The 22,113-nt window shown below is 39.1% G+C and overlaps 1 protein-coding gene across 1 annotated transcript in view; it reads right to left on the bottom strand.

The window, feature by feature from the left end:
- SLIT3 (slit guidance ligand 3) overlaps positions 1 to 22,113 on the bottom strand; it is a 529,407-nt gene that overhangs the window by 216,597 nt on the left and 290,697 nt on the right. The window contains exon 6 of the mRNA XM_080399320.1: positions 13,847 to 13,918. Coding sequence (XP_080255446.1) covers positions 13,847 to 13,918 — 72 coding nt within the window. The remainder of the gene's footprint in view (positions 1 to 13,846; positions 13,919 to 22,113) is intronic.

Raw genomic sequence — 22,113 nt, 5'->3', positions numbered from 1 at the left:
TGTGGGCATATAATGAAAGCAACTGATGCTGCACTGATTAATCCATTACTCTCAACTGTTAGAAAACATAATGATCTCACAAGGGGCCTTATTCACTGACATACAGCAGTAGAGCTCTGATCTGACACCTCAAATTAGCAGCAAAAGCAATAACAGCTGGGTTTTTGTCTCAATATTTGTACCCAACTCTAAAATGAGTTGGCACTATACAAGCGCTATTTTTAAACACAATGTTAGCCCAGGCAAATAATCTTCTAAATAGTCTCCAGGTGACACGTAAAATCCACTGAAATAAATAAAAATAACTAGTTGCCAATTTGTGGTTTCTGTTCTAGTATTAGTTGTTTGCAAATGTTCTCACCACAGCAACATGAGAGGCTCTAGTGCTGTTAACTTGGGAAGCTGACATCAGAAATATGACTAGTTGCAAGGATACAGAGGAAAGAAAATGTTCTTCTTCGAAATGTATGAAAAAATAAAACAAATAAGCTTAGCATGGAATTATGCACAGAACTGTCAGCAGTGTTTACTCCTTCAATTGCCTGATTCTTCCCATTCTGTGGCTGATTTTAATTTGCACATAACTGTCAGATTCAGATTTTAACTATTTAAGCTTATTATAAAGGCCAGATGTTTATGACAGGGTTTTTTTTCCCTTCAAGGACTGAGATTACTTTCAAGAACATCAGGCTTTGGGGAAACTGGGTTATTATAATAACAAGTTCTTTGTTTAAAAAGGCTGTTTTGTCACATTTCCCTATAGTGATAACTTTAGGGCATATTAACTTAAATCCTGTAATTGCTGCATTAGCTCTCCCTAGAGACTGGCTGTGCCTTGGCTGGCGTCTGGGACTGGTGAGGTCAGGAGCTCAGGAGAGGGAAAGACAGGACCCACAGCTAAAAAAATGGTTGGGCAAGCTGTTTGGGTAAAGAGACTGGGACTAGGAATCAGTGCAAATGAGTAAAAGAGGCCAGAAAAAAAATCGTAGGGGCTTGTACAATCAAAGATTGTATTGTCATATGTACACAAGTGAGAGCAAAATTAGGGACTCCGGTGACTTTTATGTCTGGTGACTGATGCTCAAAGCTCTCTTGTGTTATCTTTAGCCCTGCATTTATGTTGTATGCGCACATACGTATCATTATGCCTGAATCTATTTACTTACACCAACATGCAAATTAATAAAATATGCTAAACCAAGATAAAGTAGAAAACAGTATAAAATAATAGAATAAAATAAAACAAGGTGCGCTAAGCCAAGATAAGGTAAAATAAAATGCAATAAAGTTTATACAGTGAATAAGGGTACATAATTAATCTACGGTGTGAACTTTGTTAGATATTCAAAGTCAAGAACGTCATCCACATGATCTTACATGAAACATCTTACCGCTTCCCCTTTAAAAAAGGCTGCTCTTCTTATATACAGAAAGACATATCTATTTTTTGAAACAATCAAATCACCTTTATTAGGTGTACATAATACAGGTACCAGTTGCATCCTCCAATTCTTTCTAACACCTATGCTCAGTGAGAGCTGGAAAAGCTTTTTAGAGAAATTTCAATCAGCTTTTAAATCTTTTACATGACATTTTAATTCTAGGCAGAAAATACAAATTCAATTCAGCCTGAATGGAAATTTTAGTTATAAAAGCATTGGCACGATGACAAAAGAACGCAGGCTGAAATTATTCTGCTACCGCTTTATTTTTAAATTAAGGATTCTCCACTGAGTTATTTTTCTAAACTTAAAAATGGCACAAGAAACACTGCCTTTACTTTTTTCTGAATCAAGTAATTTTCTCAAGTCTTTGCCCAAAGGCTACACATTTTCAGTACACTGTATTGGGAATGACTGCTGTGGCTCTAAGTCCCAATTACATACATAATTATCTGTAAGTATTTGAACTCAGAGAAAGAAGAGTGTTTCTGAAAACACTGAATAAATGTTTTACATCATCAGGGTGGTTTTGATGTTTCTCTATGGTACCCAATTTCTAAGGCTGGTATTATTGCCTAGAACCGTTGGGAACAAGTCCAGTTATCATAATACTTAGAGCAATGTCCACTGAAGTCTGTGCAAATCCCGTTGCTGACTTCAGCAGGGAGTGAATCTAGCCCCTGCAATCTATTTATTTAGGTGCAGATTTTCACAGGAGCCACAGCAATCAGAAATATAATTGTATTCAGTTTCAGCTAACCAAAATTTTGGTTTGGAGATTCATTTGAAAATCTCTTCTTCTACGAATTAATATAATTGAATTAATAATTATTACTTTATTATAAATTAATTGTTAGATAGATACACTTTATTGTTGTTTGTTTGGAGTTTTTTTTAGGTTATACAGAGATGTCTCTTACTAAATATGGCTTTGGTGTTACCCAAGTGCATGCCTGCATGTCACGTACTGTAGTTTGTGGATTCTGTGCTACTCCTGCAAAATCAATGGAAACTGGATTGGGTTCTTGATGCATACAGAGGCCTGAAAGCCTTCAGGAGTGTATTTATGGAAAGGATGAAAAAGAATCAACAAGACAGAGTCAGATCATACAAACCTTAAGTTTGATGCATCTGTATTTCAGCAAAATAAAATGGTTTTCCAGGTTCTTGCCCAAACAGTTGTTTCTGCTTAGTACTTTCTGAAGGTAAAGCAGTCTTATAAAAATAATCCAATTCAAATAACACAGTCCAACTCTATAATTTGAAAGGAGCAAGCAAATTTTGCCATTTATTCAGGCTGAAGGCATTTCATGATGGAGATTTCCAAGGTAAAAGGTTTCAACACTCAGTCAGCTGAGTGCTGTGGTTTTCTTATAGGACTCCACCAAAAGAAATTCTTAAAAAAGAGATTAAACTTGGATCATAAAGGAAAAGTATCCTTCCTCAAAACTGAGGAATACACTACAAGCTTAATGCTATAACCATATGGTTCAAGTCTCTATTTTGATAGACTTCCCTACCGTAAGGAACATACCCTTTTCATACTTGTCAGTGTAACACACCCAGGAACAGAAAAGTCATTCCAAATGGCAGACAGAAGTTGTCTTTTTGGAGCTAGAGAAAGTAACAAAAATTGGACTCGTGCATCCATTGTTAAGGGGCTATGTGACAATATTCAGTCTCTTTGGGACGGTCATTGTGCCACTTCATCAACTGCCGCAATGCGGCACTGCCTGCAGGGCTGCGGATTCCTGCAAGTCCCATGCTGGCCACTGGGACCAAAGGAGGGACAAGCTGGCAAACCCCACGCCTGCTGCAGACCGCTGCTTAAGAAGTAGAAATATAATGACAAATAGCAATGGCACTGGCAGCAGTTTAGCCTGAGTGTCTAGGTGTCAGCACAAAAGGTTTTACAAAAGCCTTTTAGGAGGCAGGCAATTGGCATCGAAGGAGATCGGGCTGCCAGAACCCCTGGTTTCCATTTCCCTCCAATAGCAGAGCTACCAGGTCCTGTGCAGGCAAAATAATGTCCCTTATTCCTCTTGCCAGAGGACCTGCCCTGATTTCAGGAGCCCAGTGTCTCAGCTGCGCCTCAGCTCCCAAGGCCACTGGCATTCCCACTGGGAGAGGGCAGCGGGAAGAGACCTTGCATAGCTCCAGCAACATGACAACGGGCTTGGTGTGGCACGGAACCGCAAAGGCAATTCTCAGCTTTTGACAGCAGAGGAAGGAATAGAAGCAAATCTTTTAAAGAGGGAACTTCACCTTTACTGCCAGAAGTACCTCCCCAAAATGCAAGAGACGCAGACCATACCTGTGGAATGACTTTATATTCTAACAGTATGTGATGCCCCTACCTGCAATTCATACATGCTGAAAATTAAGGCTAATACACAGGCTAATATAAATCCATATTAATGAAACAGAGAATGGGTGATAAACACATTCTGTAATTCAGACTTGCATGTATGAACAGTTGTTAAGGAAAAGTTACATTTACAGAGGAAATAAATGTTTTGAAAGGACAAAGACAACACCTAGTTCCTCGACAAGGGCAATTACATGTTTCTTGGTGAAGCTGGAAAGGGACCTGCTTTCCATCAGGATTTTTTTTTAATAATACATTAGACAGCATTTGTGTACATCACACAAGAAAAGGTCAACATGTTTAAAAACACCTACCTTTCCCATTTTTAAATTTCTCCCGAACACCACCTGCCCATGAGAAGCAGCAATACCTGCTTATATTGATGCATGCGTATGCAATACAGCTAAGAAACCATAACAATTGGAATAGCAAATACTCACAGTGTTTCACTTGCGTTCAGTCCACAGAGTGAAAAATTGCAAAATAAAATACACACAGAAAAAAATTCGAAGCACTCATGATCTGTTCAGGAATATTCTACAAGCGCAAGAAGTAGCTAAATAAAAGGAGTCAGTCATTCTCCATACATGGCTGTTTCTCTGTTACATCTGCATGCACACAAAATAAAATATAACTGCCATTGTGGACGGTCCGTCCTAACTATTTCAGCCTAAGTATTAGCTGAAGTGCCTCACCTGATTTCTAACGCCCTAGCCGTGGATGGGAAGACAGGGTGTCTCGCAGATAAAATGGACCCAACCCTTTTAAGACATCACTGAAATTGCCCAAGGAGCCAGTAAGAAGCTTGGGTGCTTGCGGAGTGGACTACCCCCTCCCCAGAGCCCGCCCAGCCCGCAGCCTCCTCTTGCACCAAAGGGGGCTTCTCAGCGGCCTTCAAGTGTCGTCGCAGAGATGCTGCATTGCGGCAATTTATCGATCAGTAGCCAAGTCCAAAGCCGAAAGCCATGAACAAGAGCTGCTTTCCCACCGTCCCTTCTCCCAACAAAGCGCTTTCCGTGACGGATACAACCTCAGATTCTAATGGCAAAACACGCAAAACCAAACCTAAATTACCAACCTGGTGAACAAAAAATACCCCAAATTGTTCAGTGCATGCCCCTACATCCCTTTATCACAGCCATCAACTGGTTTTCCACAATGTTCTCTTCTATTTTACCCTCAATAAACCCCAATCTCAGCCACAGTCTGGCACTTGCAAACCATAGATATCTCACGTCCTCTAGTACTGTGAAAGGAAGAAGGATTCACACAATTTTTGAAAGTTAATGCCATTACTGTTCATTGTTTGCTTCAATGGCTTCATGTAGCCACCTCATTTGATGCTCTTTCAACTGACCAAGCTGTTTGCTGAGGTATCTCTAACATACTCAACACGGTATATCACAACAGAGGTTTCTGGATGACCTTACAGCCATTTAAAATTTGTTTCTAAGGATCTGCAGATGTCCTAAGCGTGGCCATCCATCACTCATACACACTAAAACAAGGCATTCAGATTATTCATCCCAAAACAGAAACTTAAGAAATGTAATTCTGCTTCAAAAGCATTGAACTAGTTAACATGAAATTGGTTCACTTATGATAATGAAATTAACATAGAAATTGTGGTTGTTTGGCTTCAAATAACTTTAAAATTGTTTCATACTTCTACCCTTAATGCAGCTTTTAAATTTTCTTTTTTCTTAAACATAGAACTGGATAGGCTATGCAAAGAAAGCCTAATTTATGCTAATCATATGCCTTTCTTTTTTAATTTTTTTTAAAATTGTTTTCCCTGATTTAACCATAACATACATGCTCTTTTCATCATATATACTTACACACATACATACTTACATTACATGCATAACCTTGTGAACAGCAGGTCAGAGGAAGCTTCTACCTATGCATTTTTTTCAGGTGCAGATGTAATTACCTACTTCACTCGCAAGCTAACTATCTACATATTACTATTTTGATTTCTAGGTTATTATAGATACAATATTATTGCCCCAGTTAAAAATACTGGATAATGCTAGTAATAAGTAATGCACAGTACCCTGATCCCAGCAGCTGCAGTTTAAGGCTAAATATCTGACACAATGCTTGAAGTAGCAGACCAACAATTCTGGTACACAAAGCTCCCATCATAATTTTACTCTCTCTTTCCAGAGAAACCAGGCTTTTGAGTCTTCTCTTGTACAAAACCTGGCTACAACACAGAGTTTTTCTCTGTGTTGTCCTACCAGCACAGCAGAAGGACAAAAGCAGCCTCTGAAAAAGACAGCTTATACCCCTGTAGGTCATAAACAATACCTTTAATTGCACACAGAAAAAAAGAAGGTAACCGTTATGTGTTTTGAAACATCTTTTAAAATCATCCATTTGTTGTGATGACTGACAAGCAAGAGTTCCCGCACTCGCCACCAGTTTTGGGCCCCAGCTGGTGTTACAGAAGGGCTGAGGATGTCCTGGTGTATTTGATATTGATATCACGGAAACCTGTGCCACACAGGCACGCAGCTTCCTCCCCCAGCCAAACAGGCCTTATTAATGCCAAGGGGATTACATCCAGCTACCGTAGTATTGTCATCAGCTCCTCTGGAGAACAGCAAATTGCAAATTATGGCATAAAATGACTATTCATCTACCTTGAACTTAGTACTTCCCCTCAGAACTCTGCCATCACCTCAGCTTTATCTGCAAAGAGTTTTTTTCCAATCATAACCAGAAGCTGAGATGAAGACTAAGGTGTTGAGCCGCATGTCTGCATTAAATATACAGTTGAGTGTCCTCTGGATTAAGTCATTCACATTCATTTGACTTTCAACAGTCAAAATGCTTGTTCTACATCTTTTATATTACTGACAAAGAAACTATATTAGTCAAAGGAGAGGCAGGGCAGGTCACAAGATGAGCAGAGCATGCAAATGAAACAATTAATATCATGGGAGAGAAGGTTTGCCAGATATCTGTGTCTCCTGGAGTTTTGACTTTGGAGTCTCTCAGAGCAGTGACTGCAGCACTAACCTACACAAGCCATAAACGTGGGCTTCCTCAAAAGGCATATTGGTCAGTGATTCATGAAACTAAAAATTCTAACCTGGCACTGTTCTTATCTTGACAAGTTCTGCAGCCTGCACGGCTCCAGGCTATTCTTAAAGGGAAAAAAAAACCCCTTCAACCTAATGGGAGCAGGAAAGGAGAAAGAGCACAGCATTCAAATGCTACATATGCTCCAGGAAGGGAAAAATCCATCTTTTCTAAATATGTAATATAATTAGGCATCCGCACCGAGGACTGATAGAAACGTTCATCAATTTGCTGGGACATGCCTGAAATATTGCAGGATTAGCAAAATCATTGATCAATGAATTTATGCAAATATATTCTCCCCATAAAGAGAGAGTTACATTACATCTGTAACAGGCATCAGTGATTTTCAGAGGCCCTCTCTTGCCCGCTCTTATTTTATCTCAGCTGGTCTTTGATATAAAGCCTGTCACCACGGTGCCATCTGGATAGTGTTCCTTTCACTCTGCTGTACTTCAAACCTCACATTTTGTAATGTTACAGAACAGAGGTTATCTCAGATTTCATTTCCATATCTTGAGCAATGACACCAGATCTCCCACCGACATGTATCAGCAACAAAAACCATTCCTTATCAAGCAACCATGAAAGCACCTCATCTTTCCTCCATCAATCCTTTATGCTAATTATGCATCTCATTTCACTAGGGTCCATTGGGGATGCAGTACCTTTCTAAAAGTTCTCCAGAAAAAGGCATTGCTGTAGTTAACTTTATGTCCAACTAATGTATATAACAGAAACCTTGTAATAAAAGCAGCCAGGTCTTCAGGAGCATTTCTCTTTCCCTTGAAGACCTACAGCAATACAGGAGGCAGGAAGAATGGGAAGGTTATAAACTACAGGACAGTCTAATAAGTCATGGAGTAAAGAAAAATCGAGATGAACATTTGTCCACTGATACCTCGGTGCTCTGGGTGCACCATTTCTCAATTGCCAACCTGACTTTTGGTCTTCCTCCGGCATAACTTGATCGTCTGTGACGCAAGGCTGACACAGAAAACTGAGGATACTCTTTAGTAAAGCCATACTCCTTGTTTTCCACCTAATTTCATGTAATTAGTAGATACCTCAATTACTCATATACTGCTTACAGTTTTGTTTCCACAACACGTATTATGTACATGCTGACTGATACAGTAACCAAAGGCTTTAAATTAATTTTATTTTTTTATACATTTGAGCTAAAATATAACCTTGGATTAAAAAAACCCAACAAAAAAAAAACCCAAACCCCAATCATTTTAATGTTACCATACTCAAGTATGACTAAGTAAACCAGCTATGCACAACATTTTAAATAGAAATCTAATTTTCATTATTGTGTTTAGGTATTTTGGTATCAGTTATAGGAACACAATTTACAGAGTTCAAATTTGATCCTGATTGCCTCAACTGATCATAATTTCCAGCAAAATAGAGAAGGAAATCACATTCGTGTGGCATTTTCAGGCTTTCATTAAGAAATGACATCTCATATATTTAGAATTATGTCATGACTTTTGCTCCCTGACTCTCCAGGTTGGGAATGCAAATAAAAATCTTCTATCTAGTTAAGACATGCCCAGAATAGCATTTTGCAAATAAGTAAAACTGACTATATAACTGAGTGTTCAGCATACAGAAGACAACTCTAGGAACAATTAAATCCTGGCTGCAGCACCAAAAAAAAAAAGAAAAAAAAATCATGTTGAGAAAAGTTGTTAAAAGTTTGCTAGGACAAAAGGTAGTGTATTATAAGCACATTCATCCATGACATCTCTATCTGAAATTGCGCAGATTACTCTTTTTTTTTTTTTTTTTTGTGAAACTGAATCCTTTATAACAGGAATATACTGGATTGAAAAAAGGAAAGCGTGAATAACAGTATTCCATTTGTAAAATGCTTGCAATGACTTGATGTCTCAGATAACGTACAAAGAGCTGGAGGGTGCAGACAGCAACTGGTCAAACTGACCATGCCGTGTCCTGCTGAACACAGCTGGGTGCCAAATCCCAGTTCGAAAGAAGCCAGCACGTGGCACTGGCAGCTCTCTGATTCTCTGGGCTTTTGTCTTGGAGCAGGAAGAGTGAGGCACAAACGTATGGACAGAAAAGGTTATATATACAAATGCTGATAGAACAATTTTAATTTCTAAGACTCCTATTGTTTTCATTTTAAGTTTTCGGGGATGAAAGGGTGGTGTGTTTTCATTTATGTTTTACAATTTGAAAAAAAACAACTTTTTTTTTTGTTTTGTTTTTTTTGAAGATTCAGTCTTAGGGTTCATTTGGAATTGAAGTTGCAACTTAAAATTGCTGTGAATATTTGCATGACGATACTTGCACTTCTTCAGTATTGCTTGTGAGTGAATTACCATGATTTTTCACACTAAAGCACCCAGAGTTGAATGGTGGGTTCCTGCGTGCGTAGTTTGTTGCTACAGGCTCAATGCCAGAGTCAGTGCTCATTCATTTCAAAAAGCAGGTGAAACTCAGCAAATAGGATTTTCAGGCTCAGAATTACTATGTGAAACACCTGCCACAATGAACAAGACTAACAACAAACAAAATCCAAACTCATTCCGTCTTAGCACTGTACAGTAAGAACTCATTTGCCTTCTTTAATAGAATACTATCCACAGACCTCCTAAATGTAGCTCTCGGTAGGATAAAATCGTTTGGGTTTGGGAATATTTTTTAACAGAAAATCTGCAATGAACAAAATGTGTTCAAGCTCCATTCCCTCTGGCTATCATTACAAAGCAGGATGAAAACCAGCTTTTACAATATAGAACAAGAAAAACACTACACCTAAGTTGCCAACGGTGCCTCGTGATTCTTTCCATCCTGTTCACATGGCACAACTGCCATGCCACTGCATAGTTTGAGCTACCCCAGTGAAGCAAAACAATAATAAATAAATAAACAGGGGTTTTTGCTAAATTAAATTCTGTATCTTACTGAGAAATGGATCCTAAAGACACAAGTATTGTACAGCACTTCCAGTCTAATGACAACCGCACGTTCATTCACACAGTATTACCAGTTCATCCAGTTTGACTGAGCTTGTTGAAATTAATTCCTTTTATTCGTGTATCCTAAGAGACTGAAGGTGAAATTCTGAGCTCTGAAAGAGTTTTATCTCCTTTACTGCATAATTTTGGACATTTGGAAATAAAGGTATGGACTCATTTCTAAGCTACAAAGAATATGAACACTGTATTGCCACAAATCATAAAGAATCCTGGATTATTATTTTGGAGATTTCTTTGGTGTTGTTTTTTTTTTCTTTTGTTTTGTGAAGTTTTTTTTTTTTTAATAATCTATCAGTGTGCTTACAGCTACACTAACATATTCTCAATAATACTGTTATCGCCAGTTATGGCCACAGGACATAACTAAAAATTAAGCAGAGCAGAAAACCTTCTTCTACTAAAAATGACACTTAATGAAAGTTTCACACCAATTTCCTTCAACTTTTCTGTGCGTTTCTATTCCAACAGGTCATAAGTAACTTAGTAACCTTTGTCACCACTTTACAAATACATGTCCCTTTTACATTTTGTTTCAGCGGCTGCACATACGTTTTTGTGTCTTGGAATGCAAGAACAAACCAACTGAAATATACTTTATCATGTTACAAAAAGGGGGAAAGGAAGTATGCCAACAAGAAAAATCCCTATTTTAACAACAGGTTAGAACCAAAACCTTTATGGGAAGCCATACAGAAAATCTGACACAAAAATGAACTAAACCGGCCCCAGTGCAAAACTACCAGGAAAGGATGTGTAAGCAAGCATGTCAGTTCTGCATGCCATTTCTCAGACATTATTTTCGCCTTGCTGCAGGGACAAAGACAATCAACAAAAGGCACATCAAAGCAGTTCATACTCAACAATTTTGCAGCTTTTTAACCGAAAACTCGGTCATCAGTAGCACTTGACAACTGCATTATGGTCAACACAGGTCAGATCATAGGACCAGGAAGACTTTTGGGGACATTCAAAAGATGGAAGCTCGTAAACAAAGTGATCAAAAGACAGTGTTTGTGTTGGGAGCCAAAGCCAGTGCCTTGGTCTGATCCAAGCTTCAGCTGAAGTCAGCACCTCATTGCACCAAGTCAAGTACTGAAATCAGTCACAGACTTCAGTCTTGTTTTCACCTCTGTCTCTGTGCTATTTGTTGGTACAGGAATGTATTCCTAACTCAGAAAAAGAAAAGTAGTAAATGAAAACAGCTTATTAAGGAGGAGAAATAAGTAAGGTGGATCAGGGAGTGCTCTTCATTTTGCAGGATAACCGCACAACTTCTTTCTCTTCCTACATCTACCAAAGCCCCAAGCTCCTTGCGCTCATGGTTTTTTGAATTCCAGGTGAATGAAGTGCAATCCAGAAATCAAAGTGCTTTTAAAGAAAATGCTCTTTTTTTTCTTTTTCTTTTCTTTTTTTTTTTTTTTTTTTGGAGTAATGCTAAGCATTTTGTCTCTGCTCAGAGTTATCTACAGAATTTAGAATTCTGTAGACAGGCGGGTGCGCAAAGATGCAGAAATGTAAATGTTTCATACCAGAAAGTTTGCAAGATTTCAGTAAGATAAAGAAGAAATACATTTTTGATACTCTTGCAAACTGTTCAAACTGATCATTAGATTAATTTTTGCCAGAATAATTAAATATTTTCTACATATTGCATTGCAGGTTAAAATATATCTGCATAAAATACATAGTGGGTCTGAAACTATGAGATTTGATTTCACTTAATATTCTTTGATGTTTCAAATCACTCTATTTTTTAACATTTAAGACTGTTTTACAGCTGAAGATATGATATTCTCTGGGGCGTTAAGCAAATTTATTTTGATAGAGCAAGTAAACGCTCAAACTTTCTTTTAAGAAAAACTTAGAAAAAATTCCGATTAGGCTGGAAGTATATATAACACATTGTGTGACTGCAAGAAAAGTACCTTTAGAAATAGATACTATCAATGTATTTTCTCATCTTTTAGACTTAAGACTGATTTTTCTTGTAGCAGTATTTCTGTGTTGAAAATTAAAAATGCATTAAAGAACTGATTATGGTGCATTTTATATATGCCCCTCTTCTCCTACCATCTTCTCTATAACTGGCATAGAATTAACCAATTAAAAGCAAAGAGGTAAATAAAGTAAATTCAACTTTTACTACAACCTGGGGAGAAGGAATACATTCCCACGAACTTTTTCAAAGCCTGCAGAACTCAGTATATTACAAAAAAGGCTCCATTTACTGTCCAGCCTATTTTAGGGAAAGTTATAGCACAGACTACTGTCAGTGGAGGACTGATTCACTCTCTGTGGATATGGAAAATCAGTCCATCCAAAAAAAGAAAAAAAAGTCACTTTTATAGGACTTAATGATTTTTTTCTTTCCTTCCTTTCTTTCACCACACAGTAGACTTTCCAATCTGAAACAGAAGTAAAACTTTGTAGTGGCAACACATTAATTTTTCTGAAAAGTGCTATTAATATAGGATTCAAGCAATACTCTTGATAACGTAAATTCCTAGATAAGAAACCCTGCAGATACTTACTGTTAGCTCAATATGAACAACACACACTATCTGATTAATATCAATATCCCAGCCCGGGAGAGAGAGGGGCCAAAGGTAGCGCAGCAGGCTGTGACAGGCAAACACGCAGCGCCACCCCCCCAGGTCCCTCAGAAAGCTGAAGTCGCTTCTGCTGAAACCGATGGCAAAGCTCCTTTGAGCATCAGCATATAGTGGGTAGATCCCCTGGGGAAGAATTCCCTGTATTATCACATGTGTACTCAAAACCACCGTGGCGCGCGGCACAGCGCTGTTCGCAAAGCCCACTGCTTCGCCGGCTCTCAGAAGCCAAAAGCCATGTCTTGCTTCTGCTGCATTTCAGGTGCCCGGACTGCGTGAGGCAGGTGCTTGCTTTAACCATCTACCATTTGCTGTTTCCTACCCAGAAATTTAAGGGCAGGCTTTCCAGCACTCTGAGCAGGCCTTCCCTGCTGGATTTAAGCGTATACTATTTCTGTGCTGGACCAGCATTAACTCCAGGTCAGATGTTGCCGGCTGGTGCCTGCCCCCCCCAGCTCCCTCTCCATTTTGGTTCAGGACCGTGTGCTTTCAGATGTATTAACACACTCTGCTTTGCAATATTAACTTTCAAGTAACAGGGAAAGCTTTGTATCAGTTCATATGGTCAAAACCTATGCCAGAGAGGGTGTCTAAGTGACCAAGTAACTATTAGCAATAAGAAAATTATCTGCTCAGATGCGAGTTCTGGGTAATATTGGATTTTACATTACAATGATGGTGCTCTAAATCTAATGTGCTTTTTCTCTGTTAGAGTCCGTTTTCCCTGTCAAACCCTTTTTTCCTTTTTTTCTGGTCTGCGCTGCAGCTTTAACAGCCGATGTGTAAAGTTTGTGGTACATGAAGAGCACAACGTGGTGTTATTTCAGCCCTCTGAGAAGGATCCTCCCCAAAAGCCAATGACTGCACTGAACAAGCCTGCCAAACGCCCGTCTCTCCTCCCTCTTACATACCAAACACCTTTTAAACAGCTTTTTGTCTAGGGCGATGGTCAGATATCTTGTAATATTGCTCCCCACAAACCTGTTACCCATCCACCACTCAACGTTATGCAGACCTGGCCAGCTTTCTGGCTGCAGAGCACACATCGGACGCACTTTGCATGCTGCTGAACCCCATCTGTTCCGCGCAGCAGCGAGCACGGCAATATCCCCGCTCCTCAGGAGCGGCAGCAGAGAAGTCGTCTATTGTGGTTTAATTAGCAGTAACCCCAGCCTGGGGGAAGTGCGAAATTTCACTTTGCTCCCTACACCACGGGTCTGAGGTGGGAAGGGAGGGTGCCAAGCCCCTGGCTTCACCCAGCACTGCAGCACAGGGAGAGCCGCCCCCCCGCCGCCCCAGCACAGCACCAAGTCAACTCACAGGATCTCCAGGTCGCGCAGGGCTCGGAAGGCTCCATCTTCAATGCAGCTGATCTGGTTGTTGTCCAGTTGCCTGCAGAAAGGAAGGGAGAGGATGAAGGCTGGCCGGTACGGGCAGAGCTGCCTCGGAGCGCCAGGTTGGGGGCTTCCCTGTCCCCGAGGTGTCCCTCCACCCCCTCGCAGCGCCTGCTCGCCACCCGGCGCAGGGCTGCTGGCTGCCACGCTGCTCCGGCTCCGCTCGCTGCTGTCTGACAGCGCTGCACGCTACCGCACACTGAAGCCTGTCAGGTCTCAGTAAATATTAATTGCGTCTTTTTTTTTTTTTTTTTTTTTTTAAAGGCAGAAGGGAGTAATTTCATTACATTAGGGCATCCAATCCATTATGAGCTTTTACCGTCATGTCACTGAAACAATTTCATTAAGCTAAAGGCCTGTAAATCATTGGAGGTCACTGTGCTGCCCTCCGTGACCTCCCAGAATGCCTCTTTTTCTTTTACTGGAAGTTGGAGTCCTCTGTCCTGACAGTACTAAATCTCCAGGCTTTATCTGCCCAAGAGCTGTGAGAGTGCATAGGGAATACACCAATTCCAAATTAGACTCCACTAATCTAATTTTATAGTCTTTTTATTATTCTAAGCACCAAATGTCTGTGGTGGTTCGATGCCTCTCTGCATTGTTACTGGCCCCATCTGGTAGCCCATTCTATTGAAAGATTTCTGACTAAATACAGATTCTGCCTAACTGCATCAGGGAGGGCAAACCAGTGACAGAAAGCATTATGCACACATACACTTAAAACACTATTTTGTTTCAAAATGTGTAATTTAATATTTGGATGGTGGAGTTCTCTCATTTGTCTCCCTGCATACGCACAATTTAAATATATTTTACAATATATGTGGATACACCACTACATCTACACTGTTTCTTTTGCTTAGAAAATTAAAGTTGTAAGTTGTAATTTAAAAGTCAGTGATTATATTTTCTGACATCTGATCCCTTAGATTTTACACATAGGGAAATAAAACTATGTGCCTACCCATGCATAAGTAAAATAGCTGCATTTCACAAAAAAAGAGATGCAGGCTCCTGACTCTATATTATACTGTCCTTTGCACAGCATAAACTTTAGATTTGGTGAGGCAAGGACTATTTGACCAGTGTGTGTAAAGTATCATGAACAAAGATACCAAGGTTGCATTGCAGTTTCTGGTTGGTATTAAAAAATAATACATATGCAGAGATAGCAAACGTATTACACCCATGTACTTGTACAGTTTTACCAACTTTCCAATTATTTGCTGTACCTCATTCTTGGTCTGAATAGACATTAGTCACAGATTTCTTGTTATACAATAATAAAGTACAGACAAAGCAAATATAATCTTTATGCACCCTCTTTAAAAATTGAGTTAAATCTACTAATTTTGAACATACTGAAAATATATCTATTTGACAACTATGGGAAACCTACCCTTTGCAATGTAGTCCAGTCTCCATGAACATAACTTTTTTTTTTTTTTTCCCTATCATTTAAAGTACATGAAAACCCAGATACACTATAAGGACTACTAAGAAGCTTAGCAAGTATAAAGCCCAGCAATGTTTTCTCATAGTTCTCATGACTTTGGAGAACATGCTGAATTTGTCAAAACTTCAGTGATGTCTCCTATACTGACAGATACAGGGATGCAAATTATCCAAAATGGATTTTTCTCTACCATAAGAGTTTAGGTACAGTAGATACACCTACACATATAACTATATCCATATGTATTTATTTATGTTCTCTCTATTTCTCCCATCACCTAGCAAAGATGCTAAAAACTGTATTTTTGACTGCTGGGAGGACCAGTGGGTGCTGGGTAGCTTCTCCCGAGATCCCTGTTTAATTGTGTGGGTTGTTAAAGACTTGTTGCTGCAACAGAAAGAATGCTGCATTTCAGGAGGAATGAACTTAAAATGAGTTAAATATAACACTGGTTGCACATCTACGTACTTTACACTTGGCTTTATTAAACATAAAGTTGGCATGTGCTAGCATGATGAAGAGAAAGCAGATGCAACTTGAGAATCGCCTCTCTTCTACGGGAAGTACTATATATTCCCTATTTTTATTTGAGTTATACTATAATATCGATTTTTCTGCCAAATACACTAAAATAACCAAATAAACCCAGCGTGCCAGTCACAAAGCCTTCTGATTAAAGGGCTTCATAGGCAATGTATTGGCTTTTTTAAAAAACGCTACTCTTATAGATTGATTTTTGTTGAAAAAGCATCACGACAATCTTAATCATATTTCCATAGGTCCAGTCATGCTAGCGCTAACAACCTGCTTTAGCCTGTGTGATTAATCCACAGGCTCACAGCAAGGGAAACCTCTGGACGCCCAGAAGGCATGCACTTAGAAGGACAGTCAGTAAATAAGGAGAATATTCTTTAAAGCTACACCCTGATTCTGTGTGCCCCATAAACTAAACCTGTATGGCCTCTGGGAGCCATCCACACGTCTAACGCTTCTCTGTAACAGAGCTCATGTCTCCCACGCCGAAGCACTCACATCTGTGTTTAACCCTAAGCATGAGAATTTCTTCTCAAAAGGAATATAACTGTTAGTTGTCCTAAAATTAGGCGTGAGTGTTTTTAAGACCCTTCACCTCCCCATTTATTTCTCTGTGTGTAAAGACAGAAAATCTGTTTCGTTGCATCCGTACAGCACTGCGGCGAGCGGCTAAGCAAAGATGTGAGATCTGTGCTCGAAGTCTAAACAACATCTTCCTGCCAAGTGAACGTGTTAGTTTGAAGTCTTGAGAAAACTTCATGTAAAGCCTTACAGAGAGGCAAAGACAGGTGTTCAACACATATTTCCATGCCTGTGAAGACAAAATAAAATTCCTGGGATGTGGGCTAGCAGCCACATCACATACTCAAGGTGGGTGAGCTGTGCATGCAACACTTCAACACGCAGAACAGAGAGGCCTAACATTTGTCGGGAAGAACATCTTACTTGCATAAAACTAATCATATGAAAAGAAAGTCAAAATTCAAATTTAAAAAGAAAGAGGAAAAAACCCCCCATTAGTATTTCAGCAGAGGTGACACATAAATTTCCTTGAGGAGCATGTGATGCTGCTCTCATTGCTTCACCCCTGCCCCCTGGATGGGGCATGCACGCACACCCCGGGCACCGCCGCCAGAGACAGGGATCAGCTGCGCCGGGCTTACTGGTAAATTTAAACAATGGTCTCAGCCAGCAAAAGCATTTATTCAGATCCAAATGCCATCTCTATTCTTCAGCATTCATACCCTTTCTAGAAGATATTTTTCTCCTCAATATTATGAAAAGGATGTTATGCATGTAATGGCCTAACATAACGGTGGGGAAAGGTCAGACAACACAAACTCTGATTTAAGACACAATTCTAAAATGGACAAAGTCACTTTTAATATCCCTGCTCACTCCTGCCTTTTGAAGGAATACAGCACTAAGCTCAGACTTTTTCTATAACTACCACATGATTTAACTGCCTTGGAAGAAAATAAGGGTTCTCAGGCAGCAAAAGTGAGCCTCTGCATCTGAGAGGGGCTGCAGGATGAATGAAGCCACAATAACTGAACTGTGTGAACACAATACATATGGCACATTGTAAGAGCTACAAGCCAAGGCATGAACAGACATCACCAAACTTTGAACTTCCACATTTTTGTTGTTAGATAAAAGTTAGACCCCTAACTTTTATCTGTGTTAAGGAGTTTGGGTTAAATGCCGCCTCTCTCATGCATGAGACACAAAGCGCTGGACTTGGGCTGGGTGACATTGTCAGCAGGGCTCTCACCGTCATGTCAGTGAGCTGAGATCCCAGCCTGGGAAACCCAGCAGCTCGCCCGTGATTGAATTACCTCCTCTGACCTCACCTAAGAGGCTCCAGGGATCTGAGATCTCCACAGCAGGCAACTGGCAACCAGACAATACAAACAGGTACAAAGAGCAATACCAGAAGGTCTCAGAGTACAGAGCAAAATACTCGAGCAAGGAAAATGTTGTATGGGTGTATGGGATTTAGGTCAAGCGTGACACAGAAGAATGCTTATAAACGATGCAAGAATTTATAAAACTATTCGGAGAAAAAGGCATCTTTCATATGGTAGAGCTATGATACATAATGCTTTATGTATTATTATAATCTGACTCTAACCATGACTCAATAGATCGTCTCAGTTTTTACTAAAAGGCAGGAAAATTATGTGACTAAATTACATTTGATTGATCATTGTCTATCTTTAAAATTGGTGTTCTAAAAAAAAAACCCTGAGACATAATTCACTTCTCTATGAAAAGAGAAGTAACACTGCATCTTAATAGATTTATATCACTGGACAGGCTATGGCTTGGCTAAGACACCACTTTTAACTGTTTAAAACACAGTTCCCCTGGTAGTATATAACTCTCGTTTATCCATTTAGATTTATACATTATCTATCATACATGAGAGTTAAATTTCAAATAACATTTGAAAGGAATAGGATTTTACAACATTGATATTCTTTTGCCATTTGAAATGATCTTTTAAACACCAAGGTTTGAGGTTTTGCTCACAAAAATAGGGAATATTTAGTTTTCAAATACATTTGAGAGATAAAAAACTCCAGCAACAGAGCTGATAAAATTTTTATCATGCTACTAGATTTAAGATTCTTTTCTTAAAAAAAAATACACCTCAAACTGTTCTAAAATATTAAATAATTGAGTTCTTCCAGGGTGAAATTTTCCAAAACCAAAATAATCTAACCCTTTACTAACAGTAGAAGTTAAGTCATGTTTAAAACCCTATGTTTACAGTACTAGCAATGTTTCTTCATAGTACACCAAGTAACCTCATGCTGTACATAAAAGCTTTCAATATTTTTTCTGCAATTACCCATACTCACATTCATGAAGAAGAGGTCCTTCAAGAATCAACATTTCACAATAATGAGCTGTATAATCAGCATTTTGTACTTTATTTGTTTCAGTGAGGGATTTTATTTTTTTTTCCATTTACAAACCCTACTGAGGCCACTGTAGAACTCAAGTGTTAATCTGGGTTTTAATTATACTGCGTCAGTAGTTTAATTACTATAACCTCATTCTATATTTTGGCCAGGAACTAGTTAAATATTTGAATAAAAGCCTGTATTAACAAGTGCTGTAATAAATACTTTTCAGATTTCTGTTTCTCATATTTTACTTGTTTAGCATAAGAAGTGTTAGAATAGTTACATATTTAAGGAAGTTCTACTGTTACAGATACAAAATTACTCTCCTATTAAAGATATCTACTGTTATAGACCCGAGATTAAGCAAAAGCCTTTTCCTTGTTAATAAAAGACTTGCATATTTAACCAGAAGTATCCGTATTAAAGGTGTTATATTATTAAAGTATTTAAAGGAATTTTCAATAACTGTTTCATGGGAAGGTAAATTTGCTGTAACTTAGAATTGTTGTTAGAAAAAAAATGAATCTTGTTAATTACACCTCTAAAAGAACCTGTTTGGACAATATTTTTCCCAAACTTTTTCCATTTTTTTTTCTTAATACAAACTGCTGGGTCTATGCCACCACTTTCTGGTACTGTTTACACCCTGGCACTGAAGCTTTTCAATAACCTGTAAGAATTAGAGACACACTCTATAACATTTATTGTCCAGCCTCCGATCCAGTCCTCATAACTTTGAGAAAGTTAACATTTCAAAGGACAGTGACATCCATACACCTATGTAAAATTTCTCACATACCAAACTGAAGACCTTATCCTTAAATTAAATTGATAGGCACCATAAATGGTGTAAGATGGTCCTTTGAAGTTACACTGAATTCAATTATATTGAAATAATAAAGTTTTTTCAAAGATGCGTTTAATGCATTTTTCATGTTTAATTTTTACTCTTTATTGCTGGTTTACTAAATTTTTTCCATAAAATCTTGTTTGTATTAGAAAATTTAGAGAATTGGTCCATTACATTCACCATTAAAATAATTCTCAAGTGGAGTAAATCGGTGGTGCAAAACACAAATGACAGAGCTGCTGTGATCAAGCTGAGATCTCCCTCCGGGATTTTTACAGGTGTTCCAATTTTCCTTTTTCTTTTTCTTCCAAAAGAAATGGTATTGCCAACAGCTACGGTTGAACATCTGCATGAAATAATTGTGCACAGTCATATTCCCTGCCTTCAGTTTTCATACCCGACCTATGTTGCCAGTTTGTCAAATAAGGAGGGAGCAATGTCTGATTTGGAGGGGAAGAGTTGCTTATAAATAATTACTCCGCAAACTATTCAAAAGTATTCAGTATTTACTCTTAAGTTCTTTTATTACATTAACTCACAATTCAAAATCTTGCTGTCAAAAAACAGACATCACATTAGCATAATGCAAAACTTAAGTGGCAAATGAACATGTAGACTGCTCCTGTCTCTTCCCACAAGGATAAATACACACAAATCCAAGATTTCCTTTCAGTGTCGGGGGGTTTAGAACAATTTTTTTTCTTTTTTTCTTTTTTTTCTTTTTTTTTAACTCTGGTTGCTGATGTAACAAATAGTGCATACCAAGCACAGAAATGGCTGTCTCCATAGCAATTGGGGCAGGTTTTGCGGTTTCCCTAGTTACTCCTGACTGATAACCATCTGTTGTTCTCCTCTGCCATAGCCCCAAAGGGGAAAAGGGGAAGAAATAAGGAAGATAAAGTAGGTGTTAGAGAATATGAAAGTTATTTACTACAGTGTTTTTTACATTTTCAGCAGGGTTGCACTTAGTTAAAAATCTTTGGTTTATTTGTTGTTATTTTCAGTTGACAAGTATCAAATACCACATGTAAAGAAAAGTTCTAATTCCAAAATGTTACTAAACATTCACCTTATTAATAGGAGCTCATGCTAGGGAATCATATTAATAATATTAATAGAAAATCATATCATTAGGGATGTTACTAGGAAACTGTGGAAAATCTGAAACTAAGGCACTTATATATATGCAGATATTTAATCTAGATAATCCGTAGAAATTTGTAATGCACACAGAGCACGGGGCAGAGAAGGTGCAGGTCAGCATCCACCTAGCTGCTGCAGGTAGAATCAGATCGCTAAGTAACTGCTGCTTTCCACCTTTGATCTTCAAGGATGGCTGGAAGTTACCTCTGTCCACACATCTGCAGCCACCACTTCCATCAAATCTTAACCCCTGTCCTACCCTTCAGCGTGCCTGTGGGGTGCTCTAGGGGAGACACTGGTATAGCGGGTCCGCAGGGACCAGGCTCCCTGTGCCCGCATCCCTCCTTGAGGACCACAGCACTGCTGAACCCATGCCATGGGCAGCCCCCTGTGGTCCTGCTGCCTGAGACGCATGTCAAGATGTGTGCCATAAGCTCATGTACCATCACGGTATGCCATACCATGGTGTACCATACTGACATGGAACTAATAGCACATAAATCATGCTCATTTTGGAGGAAAACCAAACAAGCCCCCAGAGGCTTGCTGTTACAGCAGACCCATACAGCAGCATGCAACTGGGGTTTGTTGTTTTTTTTTTTTTTTTCTTTTTCCCCTGAAAATGATTATGTCCATATGGTCCATGTAGCAACAAATTCATTACAGAGCCAAAACTTAGCAAATAAAGACACAGAATGCTTCATCGCTTAATATTAAAATTTCTATCAGGGTCAGTTGTCAAAGACAGATGACACCTTTGTTTGGAGTGCCCAGCATTTCCAAACCACGGATTCAGCAGGACAGGGGACTGCAAGAAACTATAGAGTGACAGCACAAGGCAGGGTTATTGCTCTGCTGGTTCTTACCCACAGTGCAGGACAGGAGACGTTCTGGACACCAATAACTACTGCTGCCCTGAGGCCACCACCAAAGGGCTGCCCTGGAGCTGGCCCTGTGCTGCCAGCAGGAGCTCAGCCAGCGCGTGGCTTGGCGAGGGAAGGGGCTACAGATGCTCGTGTGTGCTGCCAGGGTGAAGGGTGGGATGTAGCAAAGCAAGGTGGTTATTTAACAGGGTTGCTGAGGGGAAATCATATTAATTCTGGTGTCTCTTTGTTTACACATTTTTATTATTAATAATTTACTAAATTCAGCTTTGAGAGGAAAACTAGAGCTCTCATGCCTTTAAGAGGCTTAGACTTTTTCAGCAAACATGAAAATTACATGAAGAGATAGAGGCTGTAGCAGAGAGCAAATGTAATAGACCTCAGCAACTAAGCGAAGGTAAATGCGCCCAA

The sequence above is a fragment of the Falco punctatus genome, assembly GCF_963210335.1.
Source record: "Falco punctatus genome assembly, chromosome: 8".
NCBI classification, from domain to species: domain Eukaryota; kingdom Metazoa; phylum Chordata; class Aves; order Falconiformes; family Falconidae; genus Falco; species Falco punctatus.
Note: the sequence above shows the minus strand (reverse complement) of the source record. Positions and strands in the feature narration are given on the sequence as shown.